Consider the following 22,219-nt stretch of genomic DNA (forward strand, 5'->3'; position numbering starts at 1 on the left):
TGGTCAGGTGCCCACAAACATTTCTCCATATAGTGTATGTTAGCTGAACATCTAGTGGAACATCTTCCCAGAAGAGTGGAGGTTAATGGGGACTAAATATGGAATAGGAATTATTTCTTTGCTACGCCACTGCAAAGTCATCCACATTTCGCAAAGTCACTAAATTTGCAAGTAAATTTTGATATATATATATATATATATATATATATATATATATATATGAGACGCTTAGGTCATTGTGTTCGTACACGATTCTAAAAAAAATTCTAATTTAAACAGAGGTCTGGACCGCACTAATGCGAAGAGTAATTTGTTTGTAATTTGTCGGGTTCCTCTTCTCCGTTCTCAGGACGAAAAACTCCTCCTTCTGACATGCTAATAAAGCTAAACCATTTCCATGATGAAAGTGTGAAACAGGGAAAACAGGTTGCACTTACAGAAGTTTCACTTCGAAAAAATAAAATCACAGGAAATGTCTGACTTGATACTTCATACGGTACAATTTATTCAAAGGTTTCCCAACCCAATGCATATCAACATCACAAAACCCTTGTTTAAATATGACAAATACGTCTGCTTCATCCGAAATACCATCCGAATTTCAAAACCATGTGAGGCAGATAGGACATTATGAATATTAATAAGACAGCAGGCGGTCATTTCATTATATTCGTTCCATCCATGAGGAACAGAAAGACACTGCTGCGCCTCTCAACATCGCCAGTGACACAGAACCATTTATGCATTTGCTCAATGCTCATATACACATGCAGCCGCACATCTAATGCTAGTAATTATACGAAGCCCAAAAAAAATAAATATCAATTATTTTATTTCATCAAGGCATGTGCTAATTGTAAAAAAAAAACGTAATTTCCGGACTATAAAGCGCACCCATATATAAGCCGCACCCACTGAATTTTACAAATATTTTTATTTTTAACATAAATAAGCTGCAGGTGTCTACACTAATGTACTTTACACAGGCTTTAACGAAAGACACGTTACACACGGTGAAATATGTTGCGCTTCATTTAGGAGCATAGCGGTATTTTGGGAATAGCATGTCACTGCATTTCCCGGTATTACTGCATGTGTGCAAGACCGAGGAATATGTCCTTATTATTTTCTGATGCTTATTTCTAAGTTTCTTTGACTAACCCGTAACGCTGTTGCCAAGAAAATAAAAAAGCACGAGTTTTGGAAACCTGTCTGTGCTTATATGATTTCTGTTGTAACTGGAGTTAGCGAGCTCTCCCTTCACCCAGACTCAACGCGTTACAACGGCTTGTATCTAAACAGTAGCCTACCAAGAAAGTCATTGTTCGCTGTCTTCCTCCTTCCTTTCACAACTATTTATTTCTGGAGTTTATCTTTTGGCATCGTCGTGCGTTTAAGAAAAACGTTTTTTCTCCCGAAGCCGTGCAGCTCAGAACACAGGTGAGGTGCGTTTTTTCGTTTCCGTTCGGAAATTTCATTGGTCTAATATTATGGGGTTCAGTTTTTTGGCTTGAAGTTTGTGAAACCGGGAAAAAACCCAGGAAAAATTCATAAATTAGCCGCTTCGTTGTTTAAGCCGCGGGGTTCAAAACGTGGGAAAAAAGTAGCGGCTTATAGTCCAAAAAATACGGTAGTCAACAACGTGATGGTGGGATGCAACCCAAAGCTACCATTACAATTCAGTGTACAATTTGAAATATTTCATTCTTTTAATAACAGCAATTTCTTTTTTTTCCCAGTTTAACATTCCAGCTATCACATCTACATTTTATTCTTTTCTGAAATAATAATATAATGAAGACTTTGCTGTGGAGGAAAGCCTTAGTTCCAAACTCCTGACACTGCAGACTGTAACTCCCTCTGAAACTCCTTCTCTAAACGCTTCAAAAATTTTCATCTGGTTTACAAATATAACCCTAATGACATGGTCATGGAAATTTAATTTAATCCTTTCAACCAATCAGGAGTGAGCGTTCAACACCACTGAGGTTTGGTGCTGCAATAAGCGAAGCGACTCCTCTAATGATTGTGGACATTTAAAAATATAATTCGAAATGCATTAGTTACTCAGACAGAGCCACAAGCAACGCATATAAAAGAAGTTTTATACAAACGAGCACAAATGAGCCATGACGCAGCGAAACCACAAATCGCTACATAAACAAGTTCTTCTTTGACTGATCATTCTTGGATCTGCAATTTAAAAGAAATCTGCAAATATTTTCTCATAAAACTACCATGATATTATTTTAAAAAGAAAAACATGGGCCAATTAACTTTAGAAACCTTTGACTAATAGCTTTAAACCTGAAAATAAGGATTGAACAGTATTTCTTACTTGAGGTCGCTGTGTTCCACAGACATCCCTGTAATTGCAATAGAAAAAAAAACCCTCACGTCTTACCGAGTGTAGATAATTGAGTTACTGTGTGGTCTGATCTCTGCCCACGAATGAAATGACGTAAGAAAAGCTGCATGCTTGTTTACTCATCACAGTCTGCTCGGGGATTTACCTACATACACCAGCTCCATGTATACAGATACTTCATAGTGTATCTTCTGAAATCTTGGCTTAACAAATCACTACTTTTAAACACTAAGAGAAGGAATTATGTAAAGAGCTGACTTGATATAGAAATGTTCAGAAAGTTTTTGATTTGGAATTGGTTTAGTGTTAAAGCAAATTATTATATGAATGATGTGAACAATAGTCATAAGCAATGACCGGTTTAGAAAGCTTAAAATAAGTTTTAGATAAGTACTTGTCTTTTAGACAAAACATTCATGTATACCAAATACTAATCATTTCTCTAAAATGCAGCTTTAAATATTGCAGTGGCGGGAGGTCGGGGCCAGCAAAGCCTTCTCTCAGAAGCACTGACATACATTTACAACCTAAATTCTAATATTTGTTTCATTAAATTGTATTAATTTATTCCCAACAGTTTATTATCTCCATTTCGTAGCTTCTCTTGGCTGCACTGCTTCCAGTACGTGCATGTTTGATTTTTTGTCCAATCAGATTTCAGCCTCTATGTGCTGCCATGTCAATCTAATCTGCCCAGGGCCTTCAAAGTCAGTACTGCAGGCCTTTTTACCACAGTCTCATTAAGAAACAGCTGTTTCCTTTACCAATCAGATTTCATATTAGCCTCACAGTCGGCCCAGAATAGCGTAAGAATTTTTCTGTCCTCTGATTGGTTGGTAAGAGGGAAACTGTTACAGCCAAGTTTGACTGGCAAAACACGTGTGTAGCTCTGCACACATTATTACATCCGAGTTAAACTTTTTTATGCCTACGGAGTACGAGAAATGTATTTGGTCTCGAACATATTTAAAAATACATTTTGAAGAAAAGCTTGACATCGTGAGAAAAGGTTGAAGCTAGCTAATTTCTCTCAGCCTGGTAAAGAGTATGTTCTCCACTTCCAGACCAGTGAATACGAGCGGTACCAGCCTCTGAGGAGCGATGCAAATTAAGAGTCTGCATCTCTTGCGAGTAGGTTGGATTTTATTTACATTTTAATGTTTTTGTCATGTTATTAGACAAATATTGATTCTGAACTGCTTCAGATGATGGAGGCACGGTTGTGGTTGTAGTGTAGCGGTTTGGAGCTTGTTTCACCCTCCATATGTGTAATGCCTTTCTCTCTGTAATACCACGCGTTGTTTTATTGTGTTTTTGTATAGCGTTGATGGTTTCTATAATTGTGATGTGATAGTGGTGGTATTAAGAGGTGGATTAAGTCAGGTAAGTCCCCACTGAAGGCCCAGGTACCAAATGCACGGCCCGCCACTGAAATATTGTATATATTTGATTTTTTAAAAATTAAATAAATACAAATGGTCATTTTTCCAGCCCTATTCAAAAGGTAAAAAAATTAAATAAATAACCCTGACTGATTCAGACAGGACTTAAATCCCAGTGATAAGGCAATAATAACAATTATCCCAACAGATACTTCTCCAATCTGACAAAGGCAGAAGTTAAAGTCAACTCATACTTACAGAATTTCTTCAACCACAGCATAACAATACTGATAATACAATCAACAGTAAATCGGAAAACGCCTACACCCTTATACCAAGAACACAAATAAATATGAGAAAGTTTGATCTAAATATGGTCTATATATGGTACATCTTATATACAGTATTCAACAAAAGTAAGTACACCCCTCACATTTCAGCAAATAGTTTAGTGTCTCTTCTCAAGGGACAATACTCTACAAATAAAACTTGGATATATTTGACATTAATCAATAAGCAGTTTGTATAGTAGTATATATTTACTGTCCTCAATATAAATAACTCAACATACAAACATTACTGATAACATGATACTGATAAGTGATAACAGCTGTACGTTGTGTAATCATGCAAAGCCACACGTCCTATTGATCATGTTCATGTTTTTGTCTGCTTGACAGGACCATACAAATGTGTGTATCTTGTATTAGAGCAGTTAAAATGTGGTGCTTTGAGTACAATTCTCTCATACTGACCACTAGATGTTCATCATATACCCTCCTGTGCGTCAGGTACAGAAGCTGCTTCAAAAAACAGACGTACGAGTGCTGCAGAATTGCTTTAGACGTTGCAGAAGCGGAAGGTCCGCTTGTCAATGCTAAGACCATATGCAGCAACTGCAACAAGTCGGTTTTGCATGGCCATCACCCCAGAATGAAGCCTCTTCTGAAGCTGGCTCACAAACAGATTGCTAAAGACCACCTGTCCAACAGCATGAATAACTGGAACCATTTCATGTGGTCTGATGAGACTAAGATAAACTTGTTTAGCTCAGATGGTGTCCAGCATGTGTGGTGACACCCTGGTGAGGAGAACCAAGAAAATCGTGTTTTGCCTACAGTCAAGCATGGTGGTGGTAGCATCATGATCTGGGGCTGCATGAGTGCTGCTGGTACTGGGGAGCTGCGGTTTATTGAAGGAAACATGGATTCCAACATGTACCGTGTCATTCTGAAGCAGAACATGATAAATAACACTGGTGCTCACAAAGTTTTCACATGTTCACTGAGGGTGTACTCACTTTTGTTGCCAGTTGTTTAGACAATAATGGCTGTATGTTGTTATTTTTGGAGAAGAGTAAATCCGGACTACTCAAAAATATATCCAAGTTTCATTTGTTTTGCTCTTTCGGTTACGCATGTGTATATACATGCACACACATGCGTACCTTCTAATATGTACTTAAACTAAAAAACTTCTAAAAGTGACTTATAACCGAAAAAAGAAGAACAATCAGTGGACTTTTGGTTATACACACAGAATGATAAGCAACGGCTTTTGTACAAAATGTAGTTTGTGCAAATTTCAGAGATACTCTACCGATACAATCGCACCAAAACTCGTTTAGCACGAAAATATCGAAGCTGGAATACCGTAAAATAAAAGTATCGCGATACGATATTTTCGGTTGTTTGACTCACAATAGAAGAGGTAAAACTAACCTCCGTTACATTCCGCGTTAGAAACTAGGCCACAGCGGTTACAAACTCACACACACACACACACAGGAAAATAAAAGACAGTGTGTTTACACAGATAAGTGTGTGAGGCCCTCGGGCTGTCTGTGTGTGTGTGTGTGTGTGTGTGTGTGTGTGTGTGTGTGTTCGCGGCCATGCCTGCAGTCTGAGCTCCAGTGTGGAGAAAGTTGTGACAGCAGCCATTCTGCCATATGGTGAAAAACCTCCACCGTCTGAAACTTTGCGACTTTTAATCCGCTTTCCGGCGCTAAATTGAAATGTTCGTGTTTTGTTGATGGGGTTAATTTCTTACCTATTATATTTTGTATTTATTATTACGGAGTTAATACGCGCAAACAGCACGCATAAAGCCTTGGGGTGGATGTTAAACCGCTACAATGTATTACATAGTAAATAACTGTCCCTAGTGTAAAAAAAAACTAAACAACAACAGACCGCTTTTCTAAACCGCGGCGTTTTTTTTTTATCCCGAATAAAACCTATTTTACTGTAAATACAAACGTTGTAAGGGTGTAGAAGGTCTGAACAAGCGAAGGGAAACATTGTAATGAAGGAGAAGGAGAGGAAACTCACCTCGGTGTTGCGGCACCGCGTCTCTTCTTCTTCTTCTTCGAGTGACAATAAAACTCCAGAAATGCTGTGAAAATGAGGCACAGGATTAGAAAGAGATCCCGAACCGCTTTATTCACAGCACTTGTATTCCGTTGGCACGTTTATTCGACCAGAGAAAAAACTGAGGACTGGAGTTTAGCCTGTAAATATATGTATATAAGGTGAGAGAGCGGGGGGAGAGAGGGAGAGAGAGAGAGAGAGAGAGAGAGAGAGAGAGAGAGAGCAGTGGAGGCCCCGTCAATATGGCCGGCCTGAGCGCCTGTGAGGCGTGGTTCAGTCCCATCCATCAGCGAGGCGGGAAAGAGGAAGAGGCGCCTCCTCATGTTTATTACTCAAATATATATATTTTACATTTGCTATCAAAATTATTCATCAATAGTATGACCTAAAAATACATGACGGTCAAGTGAGCAGATGGAAAATAATTTGTTTTTTGCACACACACACACACACACACACACACACACACAAAAGCTTGGCCAACAAGTATGTGAACACCTGACCTACACACTCATATAGTTCTTCAACAAAGTTTGAAGCATGCAATTGTATGCAAGTTCACTTGAACTAAGAGGCTCGGACCTTCGCAACCATACCACAGATCTTTGAAGACATGGTGTGATATGGTTGGAGAGTTTTGTGAAGACATGGTGTGATATGGTTGGAGAGTTTTGTGAAGACATGGTGTGATATGGTTGGAGAGTTTTGTGAAGACATGGTGTGATATGGTTAGAGAGCAGTATGAAGACATGGGGTGATATGGTTGGAGAGTTCTATGAAGACATGGTGTAATATGGTTGGAGAGTTCTATGAAGACATGGTGTAATATGGTCTGAGAACTCTGTGAAGACATGGTGTGATGTGGTTGGAGAGCTCTGTGAAAATGTGGTGTGATATGGTTGGAGAGCTCTATGAAGACATGGTGTGATGTGGTTGGAGAGCTCTGTGAAGATGTGGTGTGATATGGTTGGAGAGCTCTATGAAGACATGGTGTGATATGGCTGGAAAGCAGTATTAAGACATGGTGTGATATTGTTGGAGAGCTCTGTGAAGATGTGGTGTGATATGGTTGGAGAGCTCTATGAAGACATGGTGTGATATGGCTGGAAAGCAGTATGAAGACATGGTGTGATATTGTTGGAGAGCTCTGTGAAGATGTGGTGTGATATGGTTGGAGAACTCTATGAAGACATGGTGTGATATTGTTGGAGAGCTCTGTGAAGATGTGGTGTGATATGGTTGGAGAGCTCTATGAAGACATGGTGTGATATGGCTGGAAAGCAGTATGAAGACATGGTGTGATATTGTTGGAGAGCTCTGTGAAGATGTGGTGTGATATGGTTGGAGAACTCTATGAAGACATGGTGTGATATTGTTGGAGAGCTCTGTGAAGACATGGTGTGATATGGTTGCAGGATATAGCTCCAGTGTACCATGACATCCTATGAATATTTTTCCCAAAAAATAAGCAGATATTTATATCGGTATTTTAATCTATTCATCTCTGAAAAAACTGTTTTGGAAAAATTTCCATTTATTAGAAATGCTATGCAGAAATAGAAATAAATAAAAGAAATAAAACAGAATTGATTTGAAACCCAGTTAATTATTTATAGTGTTACTATACCACAAATCTGCTGTTTTTGTGCTTCACTTTAAACAAATTTACGTCATTAACATTTTAAACAGTTGTTTATGTATTTTAATGTCATAGCGACACCACTTGGCCACACCAGGAACTTCACTTTCAAACTCTTACTTGATAAAAATGGCGGCTGCCTACAAAACCTGTGGTGGTAGTTAGAAACCATACTAATTGACATTTTTAGTCAACTGCATCAGCAATCTTAATTAAGCTACTTGATCACGTAACAAGAAAAACATTGCTAGTTGTGTGAGCTGTCTTTTATCACCTGTATATTCAGCAGGAAAAATGATGGCTCCACAAATGTCAAGGCACCTCTTCCCTAATGAATCACACGTGAAAGCAGAAAGCATTCAGAAATCAATTCATCTTACAAACTTCAAACACCAAATAATCAATTGCAGCTTTTTAACACTGCCTCATTAGCCAGCAGTGACAGTATATTGATTCTCCTTAGGCCAGGTTTTGATCTGAGTTTGTTTTGTGTCTATCGCATTTGTTAATTGAATGTTCTCTAGCTATTTGCTTGTTGAGGGTGTCCTAGTTTCCATCTGATTAACACCTGTTTCTGCAAAGAAAGTGTAGGACTCTCTTCTTAAGAAACGGTCTTGGTCCTCAGAGCCATTTTAGTCTTTTCTGCTTTTGACTTTATGATATATGATTAGTTCTTTATTGGTCTCCTGATGATGGGATGGAATATCCTCCGAAAACAACAAAAACGAGGTAATCACATGGGTTTCTCTGGAACATCATTGATGTTTTAGATCGTTTTTACATAGTTGTTGTTTTTGTGTCATTGATGATATTGTGGATGTTAATGCAAACACATCCTCCAATACGATCAGCATTAGCAGGTTGATAAGGTGTCAGTGCATGGTGGTTGGGCATTAATACAATAAACACCAAGACAGTGCACCTGTTGTTGGCTTTAAATAGATATAATGATGATGGCATTACAGTTTTATGAGATTCACTTCATTTTCTCACACTTGTGAATGCCAGTAATGTAGCATTAACAGCAGATAGATGTGACAGCCCCGTCATCATCGAAGGATAATTTGTTTTAGTTTTTAGTTTTTTTTTTTAAAAAGTTAAATCAGACAAAAACTGACAGGAGAAAAAAAAAAAAAACAAGAAATCTTTTCAGTCTAAATTTTGTATCCCCTTTTAGACAAATGTGTTTAATGATGCTAGTAAAAGCTGTACCTTCGACATTGTATCAGGAACAATCTGATATTTAACACATTTTAAATTTCCTTACTTAGGGGTTATTATGCAGACAAATAGATGATGCATAACATTGTAGATCTCCTATGGGCTTTTGGACTACTAACTTGTGCACAGTATTTGTGGGATCCACCATGACCTTTAACATTCATTCATTCATTCATTCATTCATTTTCTCCCGCTTATCCGTAATTCGGGTCACGGGGGCAGCAGTCTAAGCAGACCCCCGCCTTCGACTGCTGCCCAATCCACACAGCACCGTCCCTTACGGTCCCTCCTGCAGGTGGTGAGCCCACGGGAAGGCGGCCCCACGTCACTCCGACGTCACGGACCTTGATATTTCCCTCGTAAGGGACCCCCGGAGCATAGAGGGTTAAGGGCCTTGCTCAAGGGCCCAAGAGTGGCAGCTTGGCGATACCGGGGCTTGAACCCCAGACCTTCCGATCGGCAACCCAGCGCCTTAACCGCTGGAGCCACCACTCCCTGTGACCTTTAACAGAATTAGAAAATTAATTATATATGCCATCGGGGCACCTTTACAGCGGGCATATGGGCCAGGACATTAAAAACCTCAATACACCAATTGAGATTTATTTATTTATTTTTGTACTAATTTTATAATTTAGTTTGTGCATTTAGAAACTTGTGGTGGTGGTCAGGTAAGGTAATTTATTGATTCCCTTGTAATTGTGGTGTGTTAACTCTGAAAGAAAAGGGCTTGGAATTATATCACTGTGTGAGACATGTATATGTTTTTTGCCTTCATTTATTATCAAGTGTCCCATTGCATAAAAATCAAAGAATCAATTTTATCTATCAATATGAATATATTAATATAAATTATCATAAAAAGTCTACAGAAAAGAAAAAACATTCACATAAAAGGACTTACCTCAAAAGTTAAAAATATTGCTTAAACTATCTGCATAAGAAGCTACCTAGAAATTATGAATAAAGTAATCAAAAACTTTAAATAAAAATAACCTGTTTATTCACATTTGTGGTGGACAGTAAATTTGACAGAACAGCATTTCATGCATTTCATGTGAAGCTCCTATTCTTCACAACCAAACAGGTCAGATGAGACCTTATGGGGTGCTGGGTTAATCTTGCTTGTAGCCAGCAGTTTAGGGCTCTGGTAGATGTAGTAATCCCCACCAACAAAGACTTTCACGCCATTAGTGTGACATGTGGCAGCATCAATTTTAGGGAAGGGCAGTGACACTTCAGTCTTTACAGCTCTTGGAGTTGCTTCCAGATCAATATCAATCATTTTCTGACCTGTTTGAAACATTGGACATGTCTTAATCTACTAGAATCTATAGAAAATATTGTATAGTCACTTGATTTCAATATGCTGTATTCATTTAAGACTCTGAATGCATGGAAATGTTGACATTAAAGAGACAAATACCTTGTATAACATGAACAACATGTTCGTCACATACAAATGCAGCATCCACGGATCCATAAATGCCCAATTCCTTCTTCAGCGGTTTGGGATATCCCTCTATGAGTGTATAACGGGCTGTTGATTTGTAGATATAGATTTGATCACCCTGTTAAAATAAACAACAATTTATCTTAAAGATCTCTTTTAAAAGTCACTACACAAATGATTACTGTAACTAATATTAGCTATTAAATGTTAGGTACTAACACATACTAATAAGTGCTGAATATGCTGTTTTACTCCATAATGCATTCAAATCTAAGGTTATTACTTATATGATATATTTACTCAGGGACTTGGCGAAATTAAACAGCATATCAATAGGTCATGACATTATAGGAATCCAACATCTAGGAATGTGAAAGTTTTAATATTGACTAACTGTTGGTTAATGTAGAAATATACAATCGTAGTAATACAGAAGTATTTAATCCAGTTACATTGTACTATTAGCATTAGCTCATTTGCATAGTAACAATTATTATACTCCAGTTGTATGTAACTCTCGAATCTTATTGGTCAAAGATGTTTATTTGTTTTTTATATTATTTATTACTGGTGCCGTGCTGCTCATTAATACACTAATTATTTTAATGCAATAATGATTTTTATCTTAACGTGTATTTTACAGGGTCTTATTTGGTACATGAGCCATATAACTTAAAACTAGTGACAAACAGATTAAATTGACATTGCATAACATTGTTTTGTGGATATTGTGTGTAAATATGAACGGATATACTGTAATGCATGACGTGTCATTACTGTGATTGTAGTACACTTTGAAATGTCTGGCTATTAGAAAATGATATTTTGCAGTAACTATATCAAATCACACCGATGCATCAGTGATTAATTTTGCCAAACTTGTAATTTTTAGTTTTTTTAGATCATTACAAAGTGTAGGTGTGGCCTCTTCTAATTGTACAGAATGCCTGGTTATTTAATCTCTTTAATCCAAGCATATAGTTGACTGATGACAAAACTGTTTTCTCAGCTCAGTTGCTTTATCAGCTAGCAAATTTATGATCCTTGGGTAAGTGTTCCCCAATTAGAGGGGAGCAACTGCTTGAGGCAACCACGTGATACATTTCTACTACTGTATAATAAAACAACCAAAAGCATAATTTATAATAAATGAGTTAATCTAATCTGACAGGCAACATACATTATATCGACAAAAGTTTGTGAACATTTACATGTACTTTTTTAACATTCTATTCCACATTTAGTTCTATTCCCCATTTGCTGTTATAATGACCTCCACTCTTCTGGGAAGATGTTTCACTAGATTTTAGTGTTATCTTTTTTGCTTGTTTAGTCAAAAGGGTGTTAGTATAGTCATGTAATGATGTAGGGTGAGGAGGCCTGGGGTGCAGTCAGTGTTTTAAATCAACCCAGAAGTGTTTAGTAGGGTGGAGGTCAAAGTTTTATAACAGGCCACTGAAGATCTTTCACCCCAAACCATGTAAAGCATATTTTCATGGCTTTTGCTTTGTGCTAGTTTCCAAGTAATGGAACAATTAAATGCTTGGGCATCCAAAGACATTCTATACACATGTTTGCCTCCAACTTTTTGGTAACAGTTTGAGGAAGAACTATATATGGCTTGAAAAGTCAGGTGCCCCAATACGTTTATATTTTATATAGTCTATATAGATTGTGGCATTGTTCAAACAAAATAATAAAAAAATAAAATAATTTGGCAAGCACTGCTGAAAATGGAATGCAGTATTTTCTTTTACCTGGATGATGTAAATTTTGTCATCATAAGAAAACACTGCATCTACTGGTCCTGAAACTTCCTTCCACAATCTCACAATGGGGAAGGGATGAACGCCATCACGAATTGTGTCCAATCTAATGTACATTGGCCCTAAAATTGTAGTAAGATTGATATTTCAGTTGACCATTTTTTCCTTTAAAAAAAAAAAAAAAAAAAAAAATATATATATATATATATATATATATATATATATATATATATATATATATATATATATATATATATATATATATAAAAAATATTATTCTCACTCGACTATTCTCACCTATACTGTAATTATACTCACCTAGAAATGCATATGATTTGCCAGAGCTGTCTGTGGTGATAGCATCAAGTTTACAACGAGGCCTTCTGTGACCGTCTCTGTGACCTACATTGCAAAAAAATAAAATAAAAAAGCAAGAATTCCACATAAAGGTTTGCATGTTTAAATCATAGTCAGATTAATTTCATATGCATAAGTGTCATGCTATACAGTATATTCAATGTACTTCCCTTTCATTTGACCTTTATTCACATAAACCTCATACATAATAAAAAAAACTTTAATAATGCTCCTTATTTCCTTGTATGCTAAATTGTATTATAAAATATATTGACTTAAAATATGAAGCTTCACTATATGGAAATTGTTTGCTTTGTTTTATGCTTCATTTGTAACATCACATTTCTCTAAGATAGGAATTGTAGACTCTTGTGAATGAAGATTTGAGAAGGTTTATTCAACTTAGGTTATACTTAGCTAAAAAAAAAAAAAAAAAAAAAAAAGATTATAAATATATTAAGCATATAAATACATCAGCATATTAACGCATTACTAAGAGCAGTCTCTTGCCTATGTTTTAGCCATACTATGTACACAAACAACTGAATATATTCTTCTTCTTCTTTCGGCTTCTCCCATTAGGGGGCGCCACAGCGATCATCCGTCTCCATACCCCCCTGTCCTCTACATCTGCCTCTTTCACCCCAACTACCTGCATGTCTTTCCTCACCACATCCATAAACCTCCCCTTTGGCCTTCCTCTTTTCCTCCCTCCTGACGGCTCCATCCTCAGCATTCTTCTACCGATATACCCCATGTCCCTCCTCTGCACATGTCCAAACCATACACACAAAACTGAACATAACAGTGATTATAACATGAACTTAACCCACCAGCTTTCAACCGAAATCAGAACAACAGTTAAAAACAAATATATAAAATAAAAAAAGGAAATTAGGTAACACTCCTAGAGTTCACAACCACACACCAATATTTGAGCATGTCATGAAGTAACGTCTGGTTTCCTTAGGATAATTTCCTTCCACTTCTCCAGACAAGGGATGAAATCTGGTAAAGTTTTGACCATGGAAACAGTAGTAGTGCTCAAGCCAGCGGAATGCAGATGTGCAGACAGGCAAGTGATCCCACTCCTTCTTCTTTACTGTCTTGGTCTTGATATCAAAAGTGTAGACTTCATGTCCTAATGATTAAATATAGAATAATGTCACTTTATATACAATTGCTGACCCATTCTCTCATTTCATATTTGTTTAGTTATGTACAGTGGGATCCATAAATTGGGGGCTACAACAAAATCTGTATTATTTTGAGTTCCTTGTTTAAAATATAAGCAAAAAGGTGAGATAATTATTAACTGCTTTGTACAAAAATGTCTAATCATCTAGTGAAGCATGTGTTCAGATTAAGATTTTGTGCAAACATGTGGAGTCAGATCCATCTTGAGGTCAAATTATAATTACAGCAAAATGGGACCTACCAAATACTAAGAAACTTTTATATTGATTTAAATATTTCAAATATTCTACTTTAGTCAAAGAATTTACACAAGTTGTTGATAATATAATTTGTAATGAACCCCAACAGGACCCCAATATATATAACATTATGATAAGATATTTTACCTTCAGTTCATTACAATGAAGAAAATATTAGGAAAAATTGTTAGTTTACACTAATTTGCTTGTTTTTTTATTTTTTTATTTATTTAATTCTTTCTTTCTTTCTTTTTTTTTTTACATCAGAATGAAGCACATGTTTGTATTGGTTTTTAATTAAAATAAATATTTATTATTATAGTTATTTTACATATTAATCAATAAATAATATTACATATTATTACATAATGAATTATATATTATTTAATTAAAACCCCGACTATCCAGTGGTCGTAGTTTCACAGTTATGAAGAATAAATAAAGACTGTGAAATGACAATATATTCACCTTTGAAGAACAGAACAGAGTCAGTGGTGCACTCTCCTTTTGGACATTCCACTGCTGCATCGAGGTGGCTGGGAACACCTGGGAACACCTGCTGGATCTCCTGAGGGAAGCCTTTCTCCAGTGTGTGGTTGTAGTAACTAAAGACTTGGTCATCCTGTGATATATTTAACATTTATCATATTTATGCCATTTGTCCATATAATCCTGCTGACTTTATTGCAGATATTAGAATGAATAATAGGAGGAACAAAACAGATATTGTACCAGAAAGAAGAAGACATGGTCATGCTGTTTGCTGTCTTCCACATCTTGATTGTGCATACGGAAGGCTGCGTCCACATGACCAATATGATGATATTCGTCTAATTCCTTGAAGGTACTGTTTGCTAACTCACCAGGGCCTGAAAATCCCTTCCATAAATGGTCACCTGAGAAGTTTGAATTTAAAGTTTTTTTTTAAAGTTATTTTAATAATAAGAAAAGAATAATAACTATTTTTTTAACCAAAACAGTTAGTAGTTAGACAGAACTATAAAGTAATGCTAAAACTTTAGATTAAAGGTGCTTTATAGGCAACAGTCTTCAGAGATTCCATAAATTAAAAAATATATATAATTTAGATGCTATTTCTGGTATTATAGTCTACAATATAGTTTCATAACTTCAACATCAGTTCTAGCATACTTCTTCCCAGTTAAATTGTGTATACCCAAATCAACATCAGTACAGGCAGAGGGACACCAGGACATGGACTGCTAGAACGATATATATATATATATATATATATATATATATATATATATATATATATATATATATATATATATATATATATATACAGTGAGGAAAATAAGTATTTGAACACCCTGCTATTTTGCAAGTTCTCCCACTTAGAAATCATGGAGGGGTCTGAAATTGTCATCGTAGGTGCATGTCCACTGTGAGAGACATAATCTAAAAAAAAAAAATCCAGAAATCACAATATATGATTTTTAAACTATTTATTTGTATGATACAGCTGCAAATAAGTATTTGAACACCTGTCTTTTGGCTAGAATTCTGACCCTCAAAGACCTGTTAGTCTGCCTTTAAAATGTCCACCTCCACTACATTTATTATCCTAAATTAGATGCACCTGTTTGAGGTCGTTAGCTGCATAAAGACACCTGTCCACCCCATACAATCAGTAAGAATCCAACTACTAACATGGCCAAGACCAAAGAGCTGTCCAAAGACACTAGAGACAAAATTGTACACCTCCACAAGGCTGGAAAGGGCTACGGGGACATTGCCAAGCAGCTTGGTGAAAAAAGGTCCACTGTTGGAGCAATCATTAGAAAATGGAAGTAGCTAAACATGACTTGTCAATCTCCCTCGGACTGGGGCTCCATGCAAGATCTCACCTCGTGGGGTCTCAATGATCCTAAGGAAGGTGAGAAATCAGCCCAGAACTACACGGGAGGAGCTGGTCAATGACCTGAAAAGAGCTGGGACCACCGTTTCCAAGGTTACTGTTGGTAATACACTAAGACGTCATGGTTTGAAATCATGCATAGCACGGAAGGTTTCCCTGCTTAAACCAGCACATGTCCAGGCACGTCTTAAGTTTGCCAATGACAATTTGGATGATCCAGAGGACTCATGGGAGAAAGTCATGTGGTCAGATGAGACCAAAATAGAACTTTTGGGTCATAATTCCACTAAACGTGTTTGGAGGAAGAAGATTGATGAGTACCATCCCAAGAACACCATCCCTACTGTGAAGCATGGGGGTGGTAGCATCATGCTTTGGGGGTGTTTTTCTGCACATGGGACAGGGCGACTGCACTGTATTAAGGAGAGGATGACCGGGGCCATGTATTGCGAGATTTTTGGGAACAACCTTCTTCCCTCAGTTAGAGCATTGAAGATGGGTCGAGGCTGGGTCTTCCAACATGACAATGACCCGAAGCACACAGCCAGGATAACCAAGGAGTGGCTCTGTAAGAAGCATATCAAGGTTCTGGCGTGGCCTAGCCAGTCTCCAGACCTACACCCAATAGAGAATCTTTGGAGGGAGCTCAAACTCTGTGTTTCTCAGCGACAGGCCAGAAACCTGACTGATCTAGAGAAGATCTGTGTGGAGGAGTGGGCCAAAATCCCTCCTGCAGTGTGTGCAAACCTGGTGAAAAACTACAGGAAACGTTTGACCTCTGTAATTGCAAACAAAGGCGACTGTACCAAATATTAACATTGACTTTCTCAGGTGTTCAAATACTTATTTGCAGCTGTATCATACAAATAAATTGTTAAAAAAATCATACATTGTGATTTCTGGATTTTTTTTTTAGATTATGTCTCTCACAGTGGACATGCACCTACGATGACAATTTCAGACCCCTCCATGATTTCTAAGTGGGAGAACTTGCAAAATAGCAGGGTGTTCAAATACTTATTTTCCTCACTGTATATATATATATATATATATATATATATATACACACACACACACACACACACACACACATATATATATATATATATATATATATATATATATATATATATATATATATATATATATATATATATATATATATATATATATATTTGTACCAGTAATTCTAATTCATTATTTAATTAAATCCAGGCACACTTCAACTGTTGTGGTTTCTCACACCCACTAAAACCTCCTCACTCATCCTGTTGTTCTGGTGAATTTTCAGTAACTGTGATTCAGTTTTTGCTGCTGTACATGGTCTATGTGGACTTTCCTGATAGTATATACTCAAGATCTCAGCCTTGCTTTGGTAAAATATCTTACCTGTAGAATAGTCTGCAGGTTTGTACCTTCTAATAACTGATCATTAATTTTGATCCTAGAACGTCTTTGTGCTAATAAATATTGTTAAAATGCTATACTAAAAAACGTATAAATTATTAGTACATTTTATTAAATTAACCTTTAAAAAACAGTGCGTTTCCTCTCTCGTCAGGGGCTATGGCGTCAAACTCGATGCCCTCACACCGGTCATACTTGGCATTGTAATGGGAATCTTCAGCCTTTTCTTTAGAATGATTTAAAACAGTATTAACCACATATTATATACATATAAATGAAATTATAATAATAAAAAATAATTGTCCATAATATTTAACAAATAATACAGTAGATTTGGATTTTATTCATATTTCTTTACATTTCTTAAAATGTGGCTAAATTAATAAATACCACAAGTAAAAAAAAGAGAAAAAGGAATTGGTAAAGTAGGAACATATATACATACCGATAACATCATGGTGGCTGTAATGCAAAGAAGAAATACCATTTGTGTTTGTATTAGGATTTGCATTTTGATTTTAGATTTCCATGTACTCATTTTATTATTCAATAAAAAGCATGAATTAGCATGAATTCATTGACAATAATAGAAACGGTATAAGAGCAAAGAATGCTAGTCCTGGAAAGTCTAGACCTGGGAGTATAAAGGGTTAATAGTTAAGATAACTGCTGAAAAAAAAACCTGAGCTAGTGACTTTGATCATCTGTTATTGATCTGATGTTGTACCCTGGACCCAGAATAACACAATATTATTAAGGACTAAAAGAAATGTCAAATTTCATTTCTTTTTGCAAAAGATACTCACGCTGGTGCTGCGTAGCTCAGAACCAGAACTAAGCACACAGAAAAGAACACCAAGAGCCACTTCATTATTAGTTCTTTTCTTGCTCCAGGTCAGAAAATGTACACTGACAGTCACAAAGTCAGACTTTTATACTTTATACACAGGGAGGGCCGGAGTGGCAAACTCTGTGGGCTTATCAGTTTCTGGACAATGTGTAGGACGTGGCATGATTTACTGCCAAAGAAAAAAAAACAAGAGTGAAAAGTCCCATATTACAAAAGTTTGTGATTAGGAAACAAGCTTTTGGGATACTACACAAAAGATTACTTTATCTCACTAAAAAATCTTTTCCAGAATTATTTGAGTCATTGATTATGGAGGAGAATTTGTTTAAAGTGTCAACATTCTAGAAAACGTTGCGTTAAAATATTGTTTGAATGAAGTAAAATTATTTTTGAAAACACACTTCAGGAATATTCTCTCAGATAAACCAAACGTATTGCATTTTATGGTATCAGTACTTTACCTCACTATTGATTCTTTAAGGTACTTTTACTCATAAAACCTTCTTACATTTACAAAACAGGCTTTCGATTGAATCTATTTGGTGACATGATCAATATTTTTTCTTGTCATTGCGCTGCTTTTTTTAATCTACCACCGGTGTATCATTTCCTGGTCGCAGAAGGCAACAAGAAGTTTGGGGTTAACGTGGATGAGACAGAGGGAGTCAGTGATGTAAACATGACAAAGAACAGAGACCTTCCTGATCACCTGATCATCATCTCTTCTCTGTTTGTATTCTAAATGGTGGATGTTCAGCCTGGATACATTCATTAGGTAATAAATGTTTTAATTTTTTTATATAAATATATTATTATGATGTGAGCTCCAGTTACCAGTGTGATACTAAAACAGGTGGTGGTAACAGCTACTTTTTACTTAAGTACACGTCAGAGCCCAAACTTCTTTACTTTAACTTGGGTAAAAAAGTGTGGTCAGTACTTCATCTTTTACCAAAGTCTTTTGAAACATGATTATCTGTACTTTTACTTGAGTATGGATGTGTGTGTACTCTTGCCATCTCTGTTTACAAGTTATTGTTGAGTCACAATGCTTGAGTCACAAAGTCAAGGCTTGTGTCAACCACATTTTTTATGGCCAATGGTTAACTATTTACCTCATTCATTTTTATTTGAAAAGACTAGCAGAAATGGTCAATTTTCGTGGACAAGAACGTGGCTGATAATGTTTTCAATTTAGCATATAGCATTAAACATATTTAGTTGCAAACAGGCTTTTGACCATGATTTAATCGAAAGATGTACAAAATAGTGATTTTGGGCAAAATCAAACAATAAACACAAATAAAATTTATGAAATATGCTAAAGTTATATAATTTTTCATTCACAAGCTAAATATTGGGTATGTAATCCAAGTCAGTTTAAGTTCGAGGTTGTAACACTACAAAATGTGAAATAGTTCAAGAGCAGTCAACACTTAAAATGATAAAACTGTACCCTGGAATAAAAGTTTCCTGGGTAATAATTTAAATTGTATTTACGATGTGTATGTTTCGTGTGTATGATGTGATTGTTTAGTTTACTTGTACGGTTAGCATATATCCTTAAGCTAAAATGTTTTTAGAGTTAAATTAAGTTGTTTGTGTTATTGGTCACTAAACCGATTTTTCCCTTATCTTATTAACTTAACTTTCCTGAACTAAACTTAACTAACTGCTGTGTAATAGAGGGGAAATCATTAACTGGACTCTGACCTCACCCTGTATTTAACCCCACCACTGATCTCAAGTACAGTTTCTATCAGCAAACATGGAAAAACCTCTGTCATGAGATATATTCTGAAAAGTAGGTTCTAGCTTCAATAAGTTCTTGAGGTTTTTATCACAAAATTTTACTGTTGTACCTTTTATATTTATGTGAATATTCACACACCTAAATAATAATTGTAGCAGTACAGCTCAATTTAGTCCAGTTACTGAACAATGTGTCTTTGTCAGTGTTGGGTAATAGAGATTTACAGGTTTGTTCTATTATAAATAAATAAATGTAATTAATTAGGTGGGGTTTCTGACTTTAAATGCCTTCAGCAAAACTGTTATATGATTCTTAGTTTAAAAGTAAATAAAAGAACACACATGGATGTCAAACACTGAAACAAAAGAACAATGTTAAAATGTAATACTCATTTTAAATTTTTGATTTCGTTTTGATTGTTCATAGATTTGTTGATTGAGCTAACTCTCTAATCATACTCTGCCCTAAAAAATATTTACTGTAAAAAACTAAAAGCAAAAACTTTACTGTAAGATCCAATGGTAACAAGGAGAACAAACATCTTGTAAGTTTAATCACTATGCATTCGTCTTTATTTATACATTTATTTATTTGAATGTCTTGAAAAGCCTTATTTTATTTTATTTGTATTTATAAACTTTCAAAACCAGGATACTTTTTGCCTATCATTACCAGTATATCAATGTGTTCTTGACCTCAGTAAATACATTTCTATCATTATTATTCATTCATTCATTTTCTCCCGCTTATCCGTAATTCGGGTCGCGGGGGCAGCAGTCTAAGCAGGCCCCCGCCTTTGACTGCTGCCCAATCCTCACAGCACCGTCCCTTACGGTCCCTCCTGCAGGTGGTGAGCCCACGGGAAGATTATTATTATTATTATTATTATTATTATTATTATTATTATTATTATTATTATTATTATTATTGAGAATCTTACTGTACAGTACTATACATAGTCATAAACTGGTTTATTTGTGGCAAGGAAGTTGATTGATCCAGGATGAACAGTCATAAGTAACTTTGTGGCTGGCATCTGTGGTAGCCACAAGATTACCTGCTGCCACTTTTTAATCAGAATGTCATTTTATAGGGATTCTGGTCAACATTCAACCTTTTCCTTCACTTACTCCAGGAGGAACCAGGATCTATCATGGATGGCTGAAACTGGGACTGGATACTCCAAACTAATTGAAAGAATACTATTTCTTCTAAATGAAACTGATTGTTGTTTCTAATCCAAATGTTTCTTTACTTTTTCTTAGCCTTTTTTGTTTGTTTGTTTTCTCCTATTTTTGGATTTTCTATACTATAAAAAAAATCCTATGAGAAACAAGCTATATCCATGAAAGATATTTTGTAACATATTTACATATTTCACTGACAATATAGATTAACATTATTTTACATTAAATATAAAATGTTCTAATATAGGTGTTCTGCGCAGTGTTTATGCTTATCTACTTTTTTAACTTCCCATCAGACAAGGAAACAAAATCTATATACACAGAATTTTTTGGGTTGCCCGATTTACAGGAACTGTTCATTTGTTAATGAGTGAACTAGAATTGATCAGAGAAAGTAACAAGCAATGGACCCCATATTTGGAACACCACACTATTTATTTGAAGATGAAAGTTACAATATTATTTAAATCAAATACAGTCCCCATAAATTGTATTAGAATCAGAAAAATAAAATCCAATAAAGAATATGATTACACATTTATTTGCCCAACACAAAAAAGATCTGTATTTTACTACATTATGTTCTTTAATGTCTAGTTTAAGGCTATATACAGTATATCTGATTATTTTGTATATAATAGATGTGCTCATAGTTGTTCTGACAAAGAAAAATGAGCCAGATTGTATAACAATTTAACTACTTTTAGTAAATACAGAATAGAATCTCTTGAGAGAACATATATAAAAAAAAAAATCACAATAAACAATAAAACATAACACAAACTGTATAAATGCACAGGTCTTCATTTCTTTTTTCAGTTTTTTAGCTAAATATAGTAAGCTTATACATATTCTTGGGATGTTATATGAATTTATCACAACAAAAATAACTGCAATTAAATCACTCCACAGGTACTGACTGGTGTATCCACAATTACTTGTAGCGGTAAATCTTAATGCAGTGGTTCATGCTATCTGAGACCACAAGGTGACCTTCAGGCAGCAAAGCAAGGCCTCTAGGGCTGCTAAGGCCTTGGCTAACAATATCCCGACCCACACCAACTGCAGGGTACAGCAACACACGATGCTGCTTGCCCCAGTCTGCCACAAGAACATTTCCATCTCCGTCAATGCATATACCCCAAGGGC

The 22,219-nt window shown here is 35.8% G+C and overlaps 2 protein-coding genes and 1 long non-coding RNA gene across 3 annotated transcripts in view; 1 reads left to right on the top strand and 2 right to left on the bottom strand.

Moving 5' to 3' along the window:
* The window catches only part of LOC310715721 (radixin), a 49,295-nt gene extending 42,906 nt beyond the window's left edge, over positions 1 to 6,389 (bottom strand). Inside the window, exon 1 of the mRNA XM_083522382.1 lies at positions 6,081 to 6,389. The gene's annotated coding sequence lies outside the window, so the exon portion shown is untranslated. The remainder of the gene's footprint in view (positions 1 to 6,080) is intronic.
* Positions 6,390 to 9,965: 3,576 nt separating this feature from the next.
* Positions 9,966 to 18,241, bottom strand: LOC310715403 (hemopexin-like). The gene is made up of 10 exons (XM_083521812.1): positions 18,087 to 18,241; positions 17,726 to 17,742; positions 17,402 to 17,506; positions 14,724 to 14,887; positions 14,460 to 14,613; positions 13,484 to 13,696; positions 12,517 to 12,600; positions 12,190 to 12,320; positions 10,406 to 10,550; positions 9,966 to 10,272 (listed from the first exon to the last, which is right to left on the bottom strand). The coding sequence occupies exons 1-10, from the start codon at positions 18,149 to 18,151 to the stop codon at positions 10,046 to 10,048; spliced, it is 1,305 nt and encodes a 434-aa protein (XP_083377938.1). The 5' UTR covers positions 18,152 to 18,241; the 3' UTR covers positions 9,966 to 10,045.
* A 522-nt stretch (positions 18,242 to 18,763) lies between these two features.
* LOC310715854 lies at positions 18,764 to 21,121 on the top strand. Its single transcript, XR_014530418.1, has 3 exons — positions 18,764 to 18,905; positions 19,817 to 19,934; positions 21,019 to 21,121. It is a non-coding gene; the product is annotated as an uncharacterized lncRNA (long non-coding RNA).
* Positions 21,122 to 22,219: the final 1,098 nt, after the last annotated feature.

Source organism: Silurus aristotelis (assembly GCF_946808225.1).
Source record: "Silurus aristotelis genome assembly, chromosome: 20".
Lineage (NCBI taxonomy): Eukaryota > Metazoa > Chordata > Actinopteri > Siluriformes > Siluridae > Silurus > Silurus aristotelis.